General features: G+C 32.6%; 1 protein-coding gene across 1 annotated transcript in view; it reads right to left on the bottom strand.

Moving 5' to 3' along the window:
• Positions 1–2,576: 2,576 nt before the first annotated feature.
• LOC127731942 (glutamate receptor ionotropic, NMDA 3A-like) overlaps positions 2,577–18,401 on the bottom strand; it is a 36,242-nt gene continuing 20,417 nt past the window's right edge. Inside the window, exons 2-9 of the mRNA XM_052241228.1 lie at positions 17,606–18,171; positions 13,452–14,481; positions 10,535–10,659; positions 9,137–9,290; positions 8,198–8,491; positions 7,066–7,185; positions 5,786–5,853; positions 2,577–3,528 (exon numbers count right to left, since the gene is read on the bottom strand). Of these exons, the coding sequence (XP_052097188.1) occupies positions 2,679–3,528; positions 5,786–5,853; positions 7,066–7,185; positions 8,198–8,491; positions 9,137–9,290; positions 10,535–10,659; positions 13,452–14,481; positions 17,606–18,171 (3,207 nt within the window). The 3' untranslated portion in view covers positions 2,577–2,678. The remainder of the gene's footprint in view (positions 3,529–5,785; positions 5,854–7,065; positions 7,186–8,197; positions 8,492–9,136; positions 9,291–10,534; positions 10,660–13,451; positions 14,482–17,605; positions 18,172–18,401) is intronic.

Genomic DNA, 18,401 nt, shown 5'->3' with positions numbered 1-18,401 from the left:
AAGAGCCATTTTTTTCGAAGTTATGTGCACGGCCCAACAAGGGTGAACAATGCAGATCGAAACAACCTCTTAAAGAACATTTCTACATCAATTGTCTCAACATAAGGGAGGAAAGTTGGAGTTTTGATTTGTCAGTAATATGTTACAGTGTAATATTAACGAGAAAATATCGCAAGATATTAGCATTTTCAAAAGCATTTGTTTATTCAGATAAATCTAGTAAATAAATAAGATATTCCTGCAAATAACAAATTGTTTTTATCGGAGATAACCTTGGTGGGACACAGCTAGTGAATGAGAAAGAACTTTTCAGACTGACGACTCTGGTAGTCCGTCTTCAGCAGGTGAAACCATTGCTATCAGAAATACTGAAAATCCGTCGCGTTCAAAATAGTCCGAAAAAATTATTGTCGCAGATAAGTTTCTTGCGGCATTAATATACGATCAGGCAGAACAAATTACACTGTTTACAGTTCAAACATATGTTCTTCAATCAAAGGTAAAACATCACCTCTGCTTTATAAAAACCAAAAGCCCAAGATATCTCCTACTACTGTGGTGCACAGGACACTTGCACAGCAAATGTCGAGAAAAATGTTTGCAAATCGACTTACAAAATAAAACGAAGTTTTACCATTTGTTGACCTATTTATTTTCAGATTCATAAGACAATGGAAGTTGACTGTAAAGATATTAACAGTTTAACGAAAAAGAAGCTATACGATACAATGGGGTAAACAAAAGCTATAAGTTGAAGAAAAACACCATGGTCAAAATAAAATGTCAAAAAGACAATACATATATATATATATATATATATATATAGATACATGGAAACCAAACATTGAACAACACGAACCCAACCAAAACCTTGAGATGAAACCAGGTGCTCCAGATGTGTAGGCACGATTTCAAAAAGAGGGACATCCAAACTCATAAGTCGAAAATAGACTGACAACGCCATGGCAAAAAAAACGAAAAAAAACAACAAAACAAACAAACAAAAATATGCAAAACACAACATAAATTTCTATCGATTAAGCAATACGAACCCCAGCGGGGGTAATATCAGGTGCTCCGGAAGGGTAAGCGGATAAACTCCATATGTGGCATTCTTCGTGTTGCTCATGTCAGTACTAACCCGGTGATTCGAGGAATGAGGACAGGATTGTGGTTACGACAATTGGAACATATCTGTCGTCATCTGTGATACAGATTTACCATAACGGTAAACCAACTCGTGATGGCGTCCTTAAAATTTTTGAAGGGATAATTTCAACTTCACCACTTGGTTTAATAGCTTATGTGTGAGCAACAACACTCTATCAATGAAATTATGATAGAAAATACAAGGAATTGAACCTATTATATTCTCCTTAGTAAGGAAAAAATTCAATTATAAGTCGCTTTATGTGATTTGACAATCTTGAAAAGGAGGACGGAATTGTGATGCATATCCGTGGTTATCTGTGATACAGATATTCAAATCGGTAAATCAAATCAAGATTGCTTCCTTAAAACTGTCGAAGGGATGACATCAACTTAAAGTACCCTTGGTTCAATATCTTCCTTATAAGCAACAACCCTCTATCCAGTAAATCATGATTAGAAACGCACGTCCTGGAATATCCTTTTAATTAGAAGATATACTCTCCATATGCAGGCGGTGCTGGAATGTTTGGTAAAAGAAATGGGGGAATTGAAATCGCTTCTTTTGTCTTTAAGTGAAGTATGTATCAACATCTGACTCATACTGGCGCTAAAGTATGTAGTTTCACGGTAACATAGAAATTTAAAATTTTGAAAAAGTTGTAATAAAGCATAAACAAATTACCGATGAGACTCCTTACAGACACATGAATAAATGGCGCGTTTGATTGTTTTTGAGATGTCTGGTTTAAATATTCCAGAAAACACGTGTTGTTCGCACAGGATTATCGGGTGTATTAATTATAATTTGATAACATTTTAAATTGCAAGCACCATTTACTAGTCACTGCGCTAGTTAAGGTTTTATTGTCATTTGTCGAACTAGTTTACACCATGTGAATGTCTATCCATTCTTCTACACCGTAGACCTTAATTCATTGTATCATTGAGAGATTTGATTGGTTGTTTTCAGCAAATGTATATTCTTTTGTTCAATATAGTTACAAGCGCCAGGTTCTAACATAGTAAAAATCATAATCGAAACAATGTTACATGTAAAACAAGGGCACAAAATGTGGTGGAAAAATGATTCAGTTTTAAGATAGCAATATAGTATCATTAAAATGGTGTTTTCATCATTTAAAAAGCAAGCAAACGATTTAAAAACGAAAGGCATATAAAGGTCTTGATATAAACAAATGGTCTTCACAATAAATAAGTCTTAATCTTCGCGTGGGCAGAACCATTATATATAACTTAACCACACTGGGAGACTGTACTGTATATGTAAAATGCTAGGAAAATTTCTCAGAATTATGTCTCATACTATGGTAGCACTTTCTGTCATTGCAAATAATGACGGCATAACATTCCATATTTTCGTAACAATATGAAGTAAGATTTCTCCAAAATGATTATAAATGATGTAAAACATGATTTGTTTCATGATTCTTAAACAAACCAATACACTATTTTAATAAAATAACAAATAACAATGTAGAAATGAAAAAAAAATCACGTTGACTCTATCACAGTTTCGTGCATAATAACTTTTTCTTTTTAGAGAGAGTTCTTGTCGGCTCCTCTGAATCGTCTGATTCAACTATAGCCAACAGACATTTCAAATGATTGTTTTGTGATTGAAGTTTATTTAGCTTAGTTTGGAGCTCTATTTCTGAACGTTTCCATAGAACCAACAAATCTTCCTTTGATAAAGCTTCCACTGCGCATTCATCAAATACTGTTGTTGAATGGCGTTTAAATTGAGCTAGAGCATGTCTACGTATTGTGGATTTAACACGATTATCTTTTAACTTAACTGATGAACTATAGTAACATTTTGATTTGGAAGATGAAGTAGGTTTGGTTGGTTGAGATGCTGCCACTGGTAAAGTAGATGGTGTATTGTCTGGTCCTATAGTAACTCTTCCTGACTTCCTGAAAGTACTATATTTTCTGTCGCGCTGTTTATCGCTTTTGTGATTACGTCTCGCGAGATGCGAAGAATCGGAATGAGATAGCTGAAGTCGTTTTTTCTTCATCACGTCTAATTCAGCAGTTGCACTGATATATTCGCTGGGTATTGAATGAATTTTCTGATCCCATAAATGATTAACCTGTACGTGTTTATCTAGGTTTGTGTCCGAATTGTTATGATGGATTGTGAAAACGTTATTCTTCTCCTGAATATCCTCAGATGAGCTTCCTTCCGTTGAATCATTGTAAAATACATCATCAAACTCCTGAGATTCTATTGGAAACTTCATTTTGCCATTATTGATTTCCTCCTCTTCTGAAATATTATAGAGTTTACCGGAAGAGGATGTTGAGAAGATAGCACTATCACCATTACATAATGAGCGATCTTCACTGGCAGACCTAAAATAAGTAAGACAATAAATCACATCCGTCTTTTAATATAATTCAAAATGGGTAAACAATCAATTAGAAGTATACGAGATCACTTCGTAAAAGTAATATTTAAATTAATTTAACTAGAGATATTCATAAATCGACTATGTACAGTTATCTCCTCCAGTAGAGTATCAAATAATGAATAGTATAAAATTTAGAATGGAAATGGGGAATATGTCAAAGAGACAACAACCCGACTAAAGAGCAGACAACAGCCGAAGGCCACCAACCCGGAGGTGGTCCTCAGCTGGCCCCTAAATAAAATTGTGTGCTAGTTCAGTGAAAATGGACGTCACACTAAACTCCAAAACATATAAATGAACTAAAATTAAAAAACATTTAAGGCTAACAAAGGTCAGGGGCTCCTGACTTGGGACAGGCGCAAAAATGCGGCGGGGTTAAACATGTTTTGTGAGATCTCAACCCTCCCCCTATACCGCTAGTTAATGATGTAGTAATAGAATATTCGAAACTTACTGTGATAGGATCATAAATCCAATCTACAGATTATAATATGAACTAATCATATCAAAAACACTGATACAGATGCTCGTATAAACAGAAGAGGATGCCGGTTTATGAACGGCGAACGCATAAAACTAAAGCATGTTGCAATACAAAGTTCCATCGAAAATGGGAGAGCCATCAGTTGCTCTTGAAGAGTTAAAAATGTCCTCTGCTTTCGACATTGTTGTGTTCAACACTAGTCATTACAATTTAGTCGCACTCGACACTGCTGTGATTATCAATGGTCATTATAATTTAGTAGCACTCGACACTGTTGTGATTATCAATGGTTATTACAATTTATTCGCACTCGAAACTACTGGAATTACCACAGATCATTACAATTTAGTCGCACTCGACACTGCTATGATTATCAATGTCCATTACAATTTAGTTGCACTCGACTCTGCTGTGATTATAAATGGTCATTACAATAGTGTCGCATCCGAAACTGATGGAATTACCACTGATCATTACAATTTTGGTGCATACGATACTTTTCTGATAACCACTGATAATTATAAGTGTGTCAAGACGTGACACACAAGGGAAATATGGATACGTTCTTTATGAAATATATCATACGAATTCGTGATGATGGTTGAAAAACAGTTATTAGAGTAATGATATTACTTTAGATTGAGTTTCATCATAAGATGTTATCATTGCAAAAGTATATCCTAAAGAAGCGATCCAATTGTGATATAAAACACCACCCGCAGATGATATATGTATGTCAGAAAGGAAAACTGTATAAAGTTGAATATATTATCATACATGTAGCTAAGCATTTTATGAAAACAAGTGATTGCTGCACAGTGAACAGTATATTGACAGATATTTTGATCTCTAGATGTCAATGAATAAACTCATCATAGATGACTGGCTTGATATTTTCTACGCCAGACGCGCGTTTCGTCTACAAAAAACGAATCAGTGACGCTCATAATCAAAAGAGTTCAAAGGCCGAATAAAGTACTAAGCTGAAGAGCATTGAGGACTCAAAATTTCGAAAGGTTTAGCCTAATACAGCTAAGGTAATCTATTTCTGGGATGCAAAATCCTCAGTATTTGGAAAAATTTAAAGTTAAGCAAACAGTTAATTTATAGGTATGACCATGCCAAGGATAATTCATGTCAACACAGAAATGCTAACTACTGGGCTGGTATATGTCTGATCTCCAGATCTCTATGTGTTTAAAGCGTCATTCGTATTATTGTCTCATGAGTTTCATGGGCTTCCCTTTTTAATTTTCCTTGGAGTTTGGTATTTTTGTTTGACATATAACCCAAATCTCTTTTTTTACATGTTCATCAACCACCTCATGCAAAACTTCATTAAAAATTCCAGGCTTAACTTAGTACACCAGAAGGGCGTTGCGTGAGCATAAGACTCAGTTGTAGCATTCGAATCAAACTTTTTTAATATTTTAAAACTTGCAATTAACCTGGATTTTTTTTATTTAAAAAAGAATCTTAATTCATTCGGTTCAAACTTGAAAGTAGTTTTTTTGTTGTGAACTGTCACTTTTATCCATTATTAATTTTATCCGACTCGACACTTAAATGGTTGATTCTCAGCTACAATGGGTTTGTAGGCACGAAAATATATAGACGTTCTTCCGTCCCTAAGATGTTTTTTCATTGAATTCTTTTCCTCTGTTAAATGCGTTTGCAATGATTCAACAAATACAATAAAATATCAGTAACCTACCTCAACAAAATATCAGTAAGGTTCATAAATTTCAAACCTTTCCGGGGTGCTCTTTGAACTGCTTTTTGCTAAAAAAAAAATATAATGTAAGATGTATTTTATATAATAGTGAAAGCCGATTTTGTAAATTTTAATCAACTATCAACACCTAAATGAAACATTGATAGGCCCAAGCATTAACAATTACAAGATTCCATCTCGTTTGAAATTAATTTCCATTTATTATCTTGCCATGGCAACAAAGTTGTATTAAGAAAGTAAGAATCATCAGCATAATTATCTTTTGCAAAAAGTATGATTTGTGAACTTCTATTTAAAAAATCAACAAAGGAGAAGATTCTTTCATCACAAGTTAATAATTGCACAATACCTTTACTTACCACATTTTTTAAGCTTTAGGCTTTCAGATAATATAAATGTTACCAAGCTAGCTTTGATGAAACACCTGACTGTGAAGCCATTAAATTAACATCATTAGGGACAATTCTGAGATATTTTGCAAAAAGGCTTATTTCAGGAACTGTTAGCCTAATTCAACATGGAGCCCAAAATTCTTTTTTGCTAGTGAATAGATAAATATAATACAGTCTTCCTATGTGAATATCTTTTTTTAGAGAGAGGGTTGTGTTCTATATTTAATTTCTGAGCAGTTGCAAGTCAATAAGTAAAGAGTTTTGCAATTTCAGCATTTTTAATTTACAACCGTTTTTTATGGTTTTGAAGTCACTTGTTCAAAGATTAAGGTTATAGCCGCAATTAATAGACTAAAACAATTGGACAATACTTTGGTTCTCCATCATTTGACATAGATTGTCAGCAGACTTTACAGTCTTTATCATTAAAATCCTAAACAAATTAATACCCGATCACTTTTATTAAGATCAAACTTTCGATTATAAAACAAGATTTTGCAAAAAGCCGGTTAGCTCTATAATTTTCGAATCTGTCTAAGAACATCTCAAACAAGACCAACGAAACCTTAATATGCCTTGAACTGGTATTAATAAACATCTATAGATTTCCCCTTTATCAACACTAATTAAACTGTTTGGCTGCATTACTGTTTCTAATATATTTTATATGTAACTTATATGAAAAACGCTGCTTATAGTGTTATTTATTTTGCTTGATGAAATTTACCACTCATCAGACATTATACGTCAATGAAATCTACCTCTAATTGGAAACAATCCATTTAGAGCTCGAAGACCGTGGCATATTTTCAATAACACCTATTACATGCCCACCCACACTTATCAAACATTAAAAAGGTTAATTACCTGCAATTCATTTTTCTGGAACATTCTAGTAAACTGTCGATCTTTCATTATCATCATCATTTCACGGGCTGTTTGTTGGGGTGACACTAATGTTTCACTCATTACAGTACGATATAACCGCTGAAAAGATACGATATAGCAATAGACAAAATTTTACAATGTACTCATAGCAGTACGATAATAGCGATGAAAAATACGATATGGCTATAGACAAAAGTCTTTAGTTTGCTATGTTGTACTGTTGTTTGTGTTTTTTTAGCCATGGCGTTGTCAGTTTATTTTTGACTTATGAGTTTGAATGTCCCTTTGGCATCTTTCGCCTCTCTTTTAAGGTTGTACTCATTTCAGTACGATATTGGCGCTGATAAAATAAAACAATAAAGTAAAAATATTCATATTTCAATCCTAACAGTACGGTATTTTTACTGAACTAAGGTTCCAAGGAGCATAAATCATTCATTTTGCAAAGAGATGGCTTATCGAAATTTATGTAAAAATCAGGTAAAAAATAATTACAAAAGATTCCGAGAAATGCTATAAATTGTCAAAAATAGTCATTCAATAGATCTTGACATACTGAACATTTTTAGTTCCGTCAGATGTTTTGTACTTTAATGGTTTCCGACGTTTTTAACAACAACTTGCCTTTTACCATTATGTTCTGTTTTAGCTACGGCAGGTTTGTTGATTGATAGGACAAAAATATAGTACACGCACAATAATCAAGATACTCTATGTTGTCTAGTGTTGTTATAATTGGTTCAATTTCGTGTACGATATTAATATCCTCTCAATGCCGATACACAGAGCATTGGTTCGAATATACCAATCAAAATTAAGATATTGATTTTTGAATTTCGAATCTTGAATTGTAAACTTCAGATATCGAATCTCGAAAGTTCATTTCAGGCTTTCCTACATATGTATCTATATAAAATGTACATTGGACATTATGTAAATGACCAAAGTAACTTTTTTAAACATCTAACAATCAATAATAAACTTTAAGAAATAATCGTACTGGTTTAACTGCATTTTCTACAGAACGTGCGTGCTTCACTTTTACCGAAGATTTCCAAGTGAGGCATGTTTGCCAAAATAATGTACCACAATTTTTACAAAGAATATATACCTGATTGAAAAATTCTAGCGTTCGTCTAGATTTCCACCTACTGTCCACCGCTTGTTTTCTTAGGTATGGCACCAAATATTTAAAAGCAGCATGTTCCAGGACTAACAACATAACAGAAAGAGCTAACCCACACACTAGCATAATAAACAGACCTCCAGTCTGCTGAAGATCATATTGATTAACGCTTTCTGTTGACATTTGTTCTTTGCAGTCTCTAACCGACACGAACTTCTTTGTAATTGTCACCAAATATCCGTTTTCTACATAATCCAAAATCAGTGACGATAGCTTTTCCTGTAACAATTTAAAAAAAAATCAAAAACAAATGTTTCGTAGAAGTTCGCCATTGTTCTTTATTGCATACATTTTAATCCGGAAAATATTTTGTATACATGTCAAATCTTACTATCTGTTTTTAATTACCTAACAAAAACAAACAATCATACATTTGATATTAGTAAAGAAATGATAAAATGCTTGATGCATTTGGACATACATACCATACGGTTGCCTATTATTGCTAATATCCACTTCATTTGAACTTTGGTGGATAGCAATTATACCACATCTCTTTTATATGTATATCGATAACATGTTATTTTCAAAACAGGCTGAAATATTTTTTTTAAATAAAAAATGTCTAAATGGCCTAAAATATGTTTACATATCCAAAAAACGGTATGGAGTTGTTGTTGTTTGCTTAACGTCCAGATGCAAATATTCATGCATATTATAAAAGAATTCAAATCGAAATTTAAGAAGTTTCTGTAAATCCATTTGAATGTTCAATGAATTGTTGTACGACTTTTCCTATAAAGACATTTTTTTATTTTACGAGAGAAAATGCTTGTGTTCTTCCAAATATTGAAAGTTTCAGGTCCGTGACTTCAACATAATTATATTTGTTATAAAAAAAAAATATACATGATTAATACCCACCTCAAGCCATATGGATTTGGATGGCAACCCAAAAGCATAAAAATTTTCTCCGAACTCGCTTCCAGAAAACTTGATGGTACATTTGGAATCAATCACCGCCAATTTATATGCAAGGATAGGGTTGTCATCAACATAAACATCATGTTTACCTTTTCTAAAAAGTAATAAATGTTTCAATGTTATTATCAAGATAGCATGTATCGTTTGAAAAAGATTCCGCTTTAAAGTTTTTCATCAGAACCCTTATTATGAAATATTCGTGGAGAGTATTTTATTTCAATAATATCACCGAAGTTCTTTGCTATTTTCCTCAATTCTTTAAATACAGGTCAATGTATATTGATCTTACTCCAAAGTAGATATCATTAGCGGCAATACTTGTTTGGAGTAAAATGTGTAGCAACAAGTTCGATTCTCTGTTTTCCCTTTTCTCATTTTCCTTTTCCCAGTTTTCTTAGTTTGTGTGTAATGTTTGGTTTTTTGCAATTGGGAAAGTTTGTAGCTGCGAGGTTTTGTTTTTATCTCTATCGATTTATGAGTTTCGAACAGCGGTATACTACTGTTGCCTTTATTTACGTCAAATTTTATGAGTTAACGTTGAGAGTAAAATTTTGTTCTATTCTCTGTTTCTCCCTTTCCCTGTTTTCGTTTTTCTACTTTTATGTGTTTTGCAAAGGGAACAGAACTTTTTATTTGTTTTTTGTTTTTGTTTACTTTTATCTTTTATAGGTATTTCAAAGGAAATTATTACACTGTCGATTATCTAATGGTAATTTCATCAGTTTAAAAAATGCCTTAACAAATGATATTCAATGTTAATTAATATGAGTGCGAACAGAGGTGTTTCTTAAATCACGTTCCTTCAGTGAAATGCAGTTAAACAAATTTTCGAATATGTCTAATTTTGTAAATTACGGAAAATTTCTACAGTCATTATCATTCAAAGAAATTTAAGTAACTGTAGAACGGTTTTATTTAAACATTTTGCAACGATTTAAATTGACTATGTGTATAAATCGAGGGTTTTTGTTAGTGCAAATTTAAGTTCACCGATAACAGGGTCTAATTATGAAAAGAGATGTTTTTATGAAAAGACATCACCATAGATTAAAAAAGGGACACAATTGATAGGCGACAGTTCGAAAAAAAAAAGACATCAGTCGCTTTCCGGGCTCTTGGTATCTTTTTTACGAGTCTCTGTTATTCATTGTATCTCCTTTTTAGAAGAAGTAATCATATTAGTGTGTTGGTTCCATTACCACTGCCAATATCAGTATCATACATAGTTTTAGTGCTATCAAATAACTAATATCAACTTTACATAAAAATAAGCGGTTTTACATCAGAAAAATTTAATTACATGTGTCCTTCTTTGCAATGTTTGATTGCAAACTTTACCTCAGTCCTTGCAAACCGTCTTCTAGTCCATTCACAAAAACGGGCTTTGTTAGTTTAGAATCTATTTTGTCTAAAAAATCAGCAGCAGCACTTGTTTCGATCATTGCTATTTTCTTTGACTCAAGCTGTAAGAATAATTGAAGTTACATCTCACATAATGCACATGTATTTCCTTTAATCTGTTCATTTGATAAATTAGTGAGGTTTTATTTTAGAAAGCTTAGCCCTCATCTGCATGACCTTGGAAAGGATGACACTGCAGGTGTCAGTATGTTATCGCAATAACTCCCTCCAGAATTAAGCATTATTGTCCTCAGAATTTAAGTATGGAAATTATAGGTAGATACTCTCCAAAAGATATATTATATAAAATGTACATGTGTAAATTTGGTAAAATGTTTTCAAGTAATTATAACTTCTTTTTCATTTTCTGATATATTATTTTTATATATTCCTGTTATTTCAATACCTTCTGCTAACTACTGTCTGCACTCAATATAATTGGCGAATAGACACAGTGTCTTCAGTTTCGTTTGTATAAGACAGATTACCACGCACAAAATACATCTCATATAGTCTGTATTGCGTGTGTCAACATACTAATACAGCCTCAACAATGGTATTATTTTCATAATTCAGCTTCTAAGTATATGTTAATTTGATTAATTAATTAATTAATTAATTCGTTTACTTATTCTGTGCTTGCAAGCTAACACGATTTACAATATATATATGTATATAAAATATGATACCGATTGACTTTTGTTTAACACGTGTTTCTGGCATTACCTGCATCAGGTATGCTGCAGACCAAAATTTTAGAAAAAAAACAAATAAAAACAACAATAAAATCATAATAAAAAAGTCCAATCTATGCAAAAGGATTAACATTTCTTACAGATATTCAGTTAATATTGTCTTCAGGATCAGGTTTTTTTGTTTGTTTGCTTTTTTTTTGGAGGGGTTGGATACTTTTGCTTTGGGGTCAATCTCTCGGCAATCGGAAAGTACAAGATGAACATTGATATTGATCTCTTATCAGATATTTCTCCTGGAATAAAATGCAAAATTGTGTTGTGTATCATAAAAAAAATATTTTAAACAATTTTTTCTCCATTAAAACAAGTGTTTCTTTTGTGACTGCCATACATGTTAGTTTTCTCGTTTGAATTGTTTTACATTGTCATTTCGGGGCCTTTTATAGCTGACTGTGCGGTATGGGATTTGCTCATTGTTGAAGGCCGTACGGTGACCTATAGTTGTTAATTTCTGTGTCATTTGGTCTCTTTTGGAGAGTTGTCTCATTGGCAATCATACCACATCTTCTTTTTTATATGTACACTTGCAGTCTGAAACGGCTACTCAAACTTTCCCAATTACGTTATGTTAAAATAGATGAAACTTTTCTTATTTGACTTTTGCCAAAACATAGTTCAGAAGGTTTCAATGTGTAAGAAATAAGCCTGCTACAGTAAGTCCAACCAAAAGATGATCTTTATTAGAAGCATAGTATTTCTAAGATCTCATCTAAACCATCGAGAAGATTTCAGTTGGTAACGTTGTCCTTGTTATCAATTCTTATAATAATAATAAAAAAGATAATGGGATTTGGTTTTTCGGTACAGTTTAATTTATTTCGGTTATCTTTGGTTTTTTAAAACTGAAATTAAATCATTAGCAACAAGAGTCACTGCGAAGTTGGAGCAGGATCTGCTTACCTTTTCAGAGCACCTGTGATTGCCCCCGGTTGTTGATGGGGTTCGTGTTGCTCAGTCTTTGGTTTTCTATATTATGTTTTCTATAATATTGTTTGTCTTTTGGTTCTTTTCTTTTTTCGCTATGACGTTGTCAGTTTATTTTCGACTTATGAGTTTGAATGTCCCATTGGTATCTTCCGTCTCTCTTTTGTATGAAGTAATATTATTAGTTACATAGTGTGCTAGTGACCTAATGCGATGTATATGGGGTCAGTAAATTCCATATGGGGTGAGAGCGAAGTTCGAATCCCCATATGGAATTTACTGACCCCATATATATCGTATTAGGTCACTAGCACACTATGTAACGAATTTATCTTACCGACTATCTTAACATGTGGTATTTAGACTGGTGGCCTATCAAAGTGATCAAGTCTTCAATACCGTTATTATTTAGAACCTTCTTCCATTGATATATACAAAAACAAATGCCAACAATGACAAGTTGTTATTGTATTTAGAACCTTCTTCCATTGATATATACAAAAACAAATGCCAACAATAACAACTTGTCAGCTTTAAATGTGTTTTATGAATTTATTTCAATCGTTCATCATCAATTTCTTCGTCTGTTGAAACCTTTAAGATTTTTCCTCAACACCGTGTTGTTTTTATAAAGGGACGTAAAACCACTACTAACCGTGTATTTAAATAAGTCCCGCCTAATAACCCAATATGGAACCATACTAACCCAATATGGAACCATACTAACCCAATATGGAATATACACGGTCTCCACGCGGTTGCTTTTAACCAATCATATTCCTAGGAATGTATAGGAGGTAAGATAATAGATGATACAATGTATTTACAATTAATGAACAATTCCTTGGTTTTTTTTAATGTAGAACTTACGGTGGTCTATAATGTAAAATTTTTCAAAAAATATTTATTTTTTTAAGCAGTATTCGTATTGTTTTTATTTAAATTTTTTCTTGCCTGTGCGACTTCGAATACAATAGAGAGAACTTGCTGTTAGCATTTACAACAGAGAAAACTGGCTGTTCACACTTACAGTTGAGAAAACTGACTGTTAACACTTATTAAAGCGAGAACTGGCTGTTAATACTTACAACAGAGAGAACTTGCTGTTTACACTTTCAACTGAGAGAACTGACAGTTAACTCTTACAAAATAGAGAACTGACTGTTAACACTTACTTGTTTATCTTGGATACCAGTTATTTCTTGAGTTTCATTCACAATTCCTGCAAGATAAGCAGCAAGGTTGGCTGTATAACTGGCAACTATAAATATTGCCATCGCAGCCCATACATTCTGTAAAACTTTACTAGGCCAACCTTTTGGCGGCTTTGTAGAAACCGTATGACCAAACCACAAAGAAAATACCATTGTTAGTCCGGAACCCAAAGTATAATTTTTGGCACGTTTTCTGGCCCATGGGTTTAAGCCAAAAGGGCTATTCCATTCCAGTAATGATGTAGCTATACCAGTACCAATAGCACTAAGAATCACGAGTAACCACACATTGTCGTCAAAGGGTTTCAAAAATGCGTCAATTGATGGATTAGTTATTTCTTTTTTCATTACTAATGAATAACCTGAGAAGTAAAATGGTTCTGTAAATGCTATTAACTTTGATCTAGTTGAGGTTATGCTGAAGGCTCCAACTATCATATCTGCAACCCCGGTTAGAATGTCATCTACCATTCCGGTCATAGTACCATTGATAAGATTACCATAATTTGTGTCATTTTCAAAATAAATTGCATAATCAAATTTGAGATCTTTCGATAGAACATCTAAAAGTTCAATAGCAATTCCACTACAACAATATATAGATTCTGAAGAATTTGTAAAACAATTATCAATAAAGGCACCTTTGGCAATCGGCTCGGTCTGTGTAACTAAGCAACATGGTTTTGCTGTAAAACAACTACCAACTCCATCAACTGGACCGTGTATAAATACAAATGGTTCTGCAGGTCTAGTAACTACCCTGTGTTTAGGACTGATATTTTTTACAGGCCCAAAAATGGTATGACCGGGCCAGTAAATTGTATTAAGGGTAAATATATCACTTCCCACATGACCAACATCCTTCCAGTTTGTAATGTTGTTTTTAACTTCTTTATTTCGTACTACATAAGAGTAATTTGTTCGGCGTCCTTCTTCGTCAAATGAAAGACCTCTGTTTGATGAATCATTTTGCCGTTTAGATGTTACATAACTGAAATATAAAAATACATAGTAATCAACGAAAATATTTAAAGTCAGTTTATCAGAATTAGTACCAAAGCAGACGTATTTGTAATTTTGTTAATTTGTCTTATTTTCGGAATGTTTGGTCCTCAATACTCTTCGATATCGTATTCTATTTTGCCTCTTTACCTTTTTGTTTCGAGCGTCACTGATGAGTCTTTAATAGGCGTACAAGATTATAAGCCTGGTATCTTCGATGACTTTTTTTTCGTATATACTCGTATAAGAATTACGTGATCGTTCAAGGGGGACCGACGCCGTGCTCTAGCTTTCCACTTATTCAGCAGCAAATTAATGTCATAACCCCTGTGCCGAATCTCGGATGATCGTAAAAAAATATATCTATTCGTGAATATTAACGTTGCTACAACAACAAATTTAGAATATTTTAAATCTTGATTTTTCCTTTTCAAATAATGAAGCTGTTTTGTTTTATTGTGTTGTAAGGTTGTCTATTTCACAATTAAGCAATCATATACCATGTGCTTCATTTGTCAATGTTTTGCTATTAATATCTATACCTCTGATATTTATATTTTTATCCGTTATGAGATTTTAGTTATTTAATGATAAAAATGTGATAGTAATCTGGATATTAAATCGATTTTAAGTGTTCAATATTTGTTTCATTCTAGCAAGATCTGATTGAAGTTTACAATAGAGTAATCCCAAGACATAAGAATACCATTATTAATAAATCGGTCTTGCAATTTGACCATTAGAGCCTTTCATTATCACTGAATAATTCAGGCAATGACAAACCCCCAGAACGCTTGACTTAGCAATAACGACGCTGAATAAAACTTTCAAATTAGCAATAATATTGTAATTCACGCTCTAGTTTGAGTTCAAAGCGTATTTAAAACTATCCCATAGGCTATCACTGAGTACTAATACTTTATGAATTAAACGATATTAAAATCAGATCTATGTTATACAGAAATTATTAAACAAACTACAGTATTAAAAGACTACTCTCTTTAAGTGCAATTAATGGGAGTTTTGGATCGTTAAACACCATGTTCTTTTCTATAAACAGGTTAAGCACTATGGCGTAAATGGCATCCGGTGGATGATGGGGTTATTTGACGTATTAAAATGTTCTAATAGTATGGGAAATAAAAATGTTTGACTTTTAAAATGTATCAATCTGATGAGTTGAGTTCTTTTCAACTGATGTTTATAGTTTGTTCTTATGTTGTATAGTAACACCACTGTTCCATGTTATGGGCGGGTTGGGCGACCGCAAACATGTTTACCCCGCAACATTCTGTATGTGCCTGTCCCAAGTCAGGAGCTGTAATTCATATTTGTTTTTTCGTTTATTGTTTTAAACATATTTCAGGCCGTCAGTTTTCTCGTTTGAATTGTTTTACATTTGTCATTTCGTGGCCTTTTAAAGCTTGCTGTCTGGTATGGAATTTGCTCATTATTGAATACCGTACGATGACCTATAGTTGCTTACTTCTACGTCATTTGGTCTCTGATGGAGATTTGTCTCATTGGCAATGATATCACATATTCTTATTTGTATGCATACTGACGAAAAATGCAGTTTCACCATAAAATGGGTATTATTTGTGACGTATTGTTTAGTCTCTCGTACCATTTTACACTATGGTGTTTTAATTTATTCAAATTCAGAACGGTTATGAACTAGGGAAAAAAGTGATTATACATGTCCTTATATGTTTAGCAAAACTTGCCAAGAAAATAAATATGTTATCATTTATTGGTTTTTATTTTATTGTTTTTGTGTTTATATTTGTGAAGAGGGACGAAAATGATGGTACCTGTTATTCCCTTTTTCTTTTAATCCGGTTTTTTTTAAACCGATAAATACTTAATCATTGATCTTGTTGACGTTTTTCATTTTTTTGTCAGGTTGTATTGTTATACGTTTTGATAAAAAAAAAAGTAGGGCCTATTTCCCCCTAATATATTTCTCGTCATGGTCATTTTCAAAAGAGTCTTTCAATCTTTACTTAAATTCATAGCATCACCGACAAATATGTGTACTTTAAGGTTCAAACAATATTGTTATATAAAAATAAAAAGATGTGGTATGATTGCCAATGAGACAACTCTCCACAAGAGACCAAATTGTTAGCTTATTTCTGAACAGGTCATCAATTTATAAACACTTGAAGAATGAATGCCCAAGACTGTAATTTTTAAAGATTTCGGCAAAACTTAGGTAGTTATTCCAAAAATGTGCTGGAAGGACATCGTTTAAAAAATTCAAAATTCTGTTTGAAGTAAACTTTCATCTTTCGGATTCAAATGAATTAATTTTGCTTAGCGATGTCCTTCATTTAAAATTTGTAATTTTGTAATTTTGTATTAAAATGGCTTCAACAGCAACATGTAGCACTGAATAACTTGTTATATTATGAAATGAAGTTGAGAAACACTTTAAGTATAAATAAAAGAATTTATTATTATTATTATTATTATTATTATTATATAGACCCTACAATATTCATTTCCAGTCTGATTTGACAAATTTAAGATTTTAACCCTGTGAGTGAAACACATCCAGGGGAAATTGTTCGTACTCCTTTATCTTTTTTCATTGTTTATTTTTATGTAAAAAATTGATATGGTGATTAAATAATAAAGACGTAGTTATGTAGTCAGAATAAAACAACTGTAAAAGGGTATATGGAAAGCCCTGGGTATTATTCATATATAATGCACAAGGTCATTTCTATTTACTATACTTACTAACAATCATTTTGGCGTCAGATCTCGTCATCCTACGCAATTTTGATAAAAAAAAATTATGAGTATCACCAAAAGCAACAAGTATTATAGATTTACTTAGATTATTTTTTTATAAAACAATGTTCTGTTATACAGCCAATTGAAAACGAAGAATTTCGATATTGTCTGGAAATTACCATATCAATCACGACGGACAGTAATATAACATTTGTGGTGTAAAATATAAACTATGTTTTTATCAACTTGTCATTTCTTGGGTTTTTATTGCATAATGATAGTTGTTTTGATCTTTTGATTTGTTCTGCCATTAAATTGAAACGTAATAAAAATCAAAGATTGCAAAAACGTAGAAATTAAACAATTACCTGACAACCTGGTCACGGAACACAGAATTATTGTTTATGATTTTTTTATCACCAAGTGAGTTAATTTCTTCTACAAAATCAGAAATAGAAATAAGAGACTTTTCAATCAATGAGTCCAATCCGTCAATTTCTTGGCTTTGTAATGCCAATAAGCCAGAAGGATAAAACTTTTCTTCGATGTCAGACGCCGGCATTGACATGTCAGACAAAATCCAAGCATAGCCGGGTTCAAAGTAGCCTTGTTGCTGACACAACTGGAACACTGTCTTGATTTTAGTGTTTTTAATGTGAGCAATGATGAGTCTGTACCCATGTTCTCTAATTTGTGTGAGTTTGAGAGACAACGTTGAGATGTCTTCTTCATCTCTGAAAATGATAATTTGAGTATTGTTGAATTCGTAATTGCCTGCTTTAGAGACAAATCCCTCCAGAAACTGGTCATTCAGGTGGTAATAGTCTATGATAAAACATGTCTTTGGTAAGTAATGAGATTCTACTACAGCTGCCGTCGCCTGACCTAAATTCCACCGATTTCCATTCAATGCTACCACTTTAGATGGATATATCTGAAAATGTTAAATATAACCTATAAAGATTTTATAACAGGCAGGCAAGTAATAGAAGTAAAACAATATATAATGAATAGTACATTAACAGCACCATTTTTCTTGAATAAGTCTTTATAATAACATTTGAGACGGAAGTAATTTAAAAAGGTCGCTTTGATAAGAAAAATTGTACAGTATGCACAATCATTCATTCAAATATACTTTTTTAAAGGATATACTGAGGCTTA

The sequence above is a fragment of the Mytilus californianus genome, unplaced genomic scaffold (genome assembly GCF_021869535.1).
Source record: "Mytilus californianus isolate M0D057914Y unplaced genomic scaffold, xbMytCali1.0.p SCAF_1, whole genome shotgun sequence".
NCBI classification, from domain to species: Eukaryota; Metazoa; Mollusca; class Bivalvia; order Mytilida; family Mytilidae; genus Mytilus; species Mytilus californianus.
The sequence above is the reverse complement of the archived record's forward strand: the minus strand, read 5'-3'. Positions and strand labels throughout refer to the sequence as shown.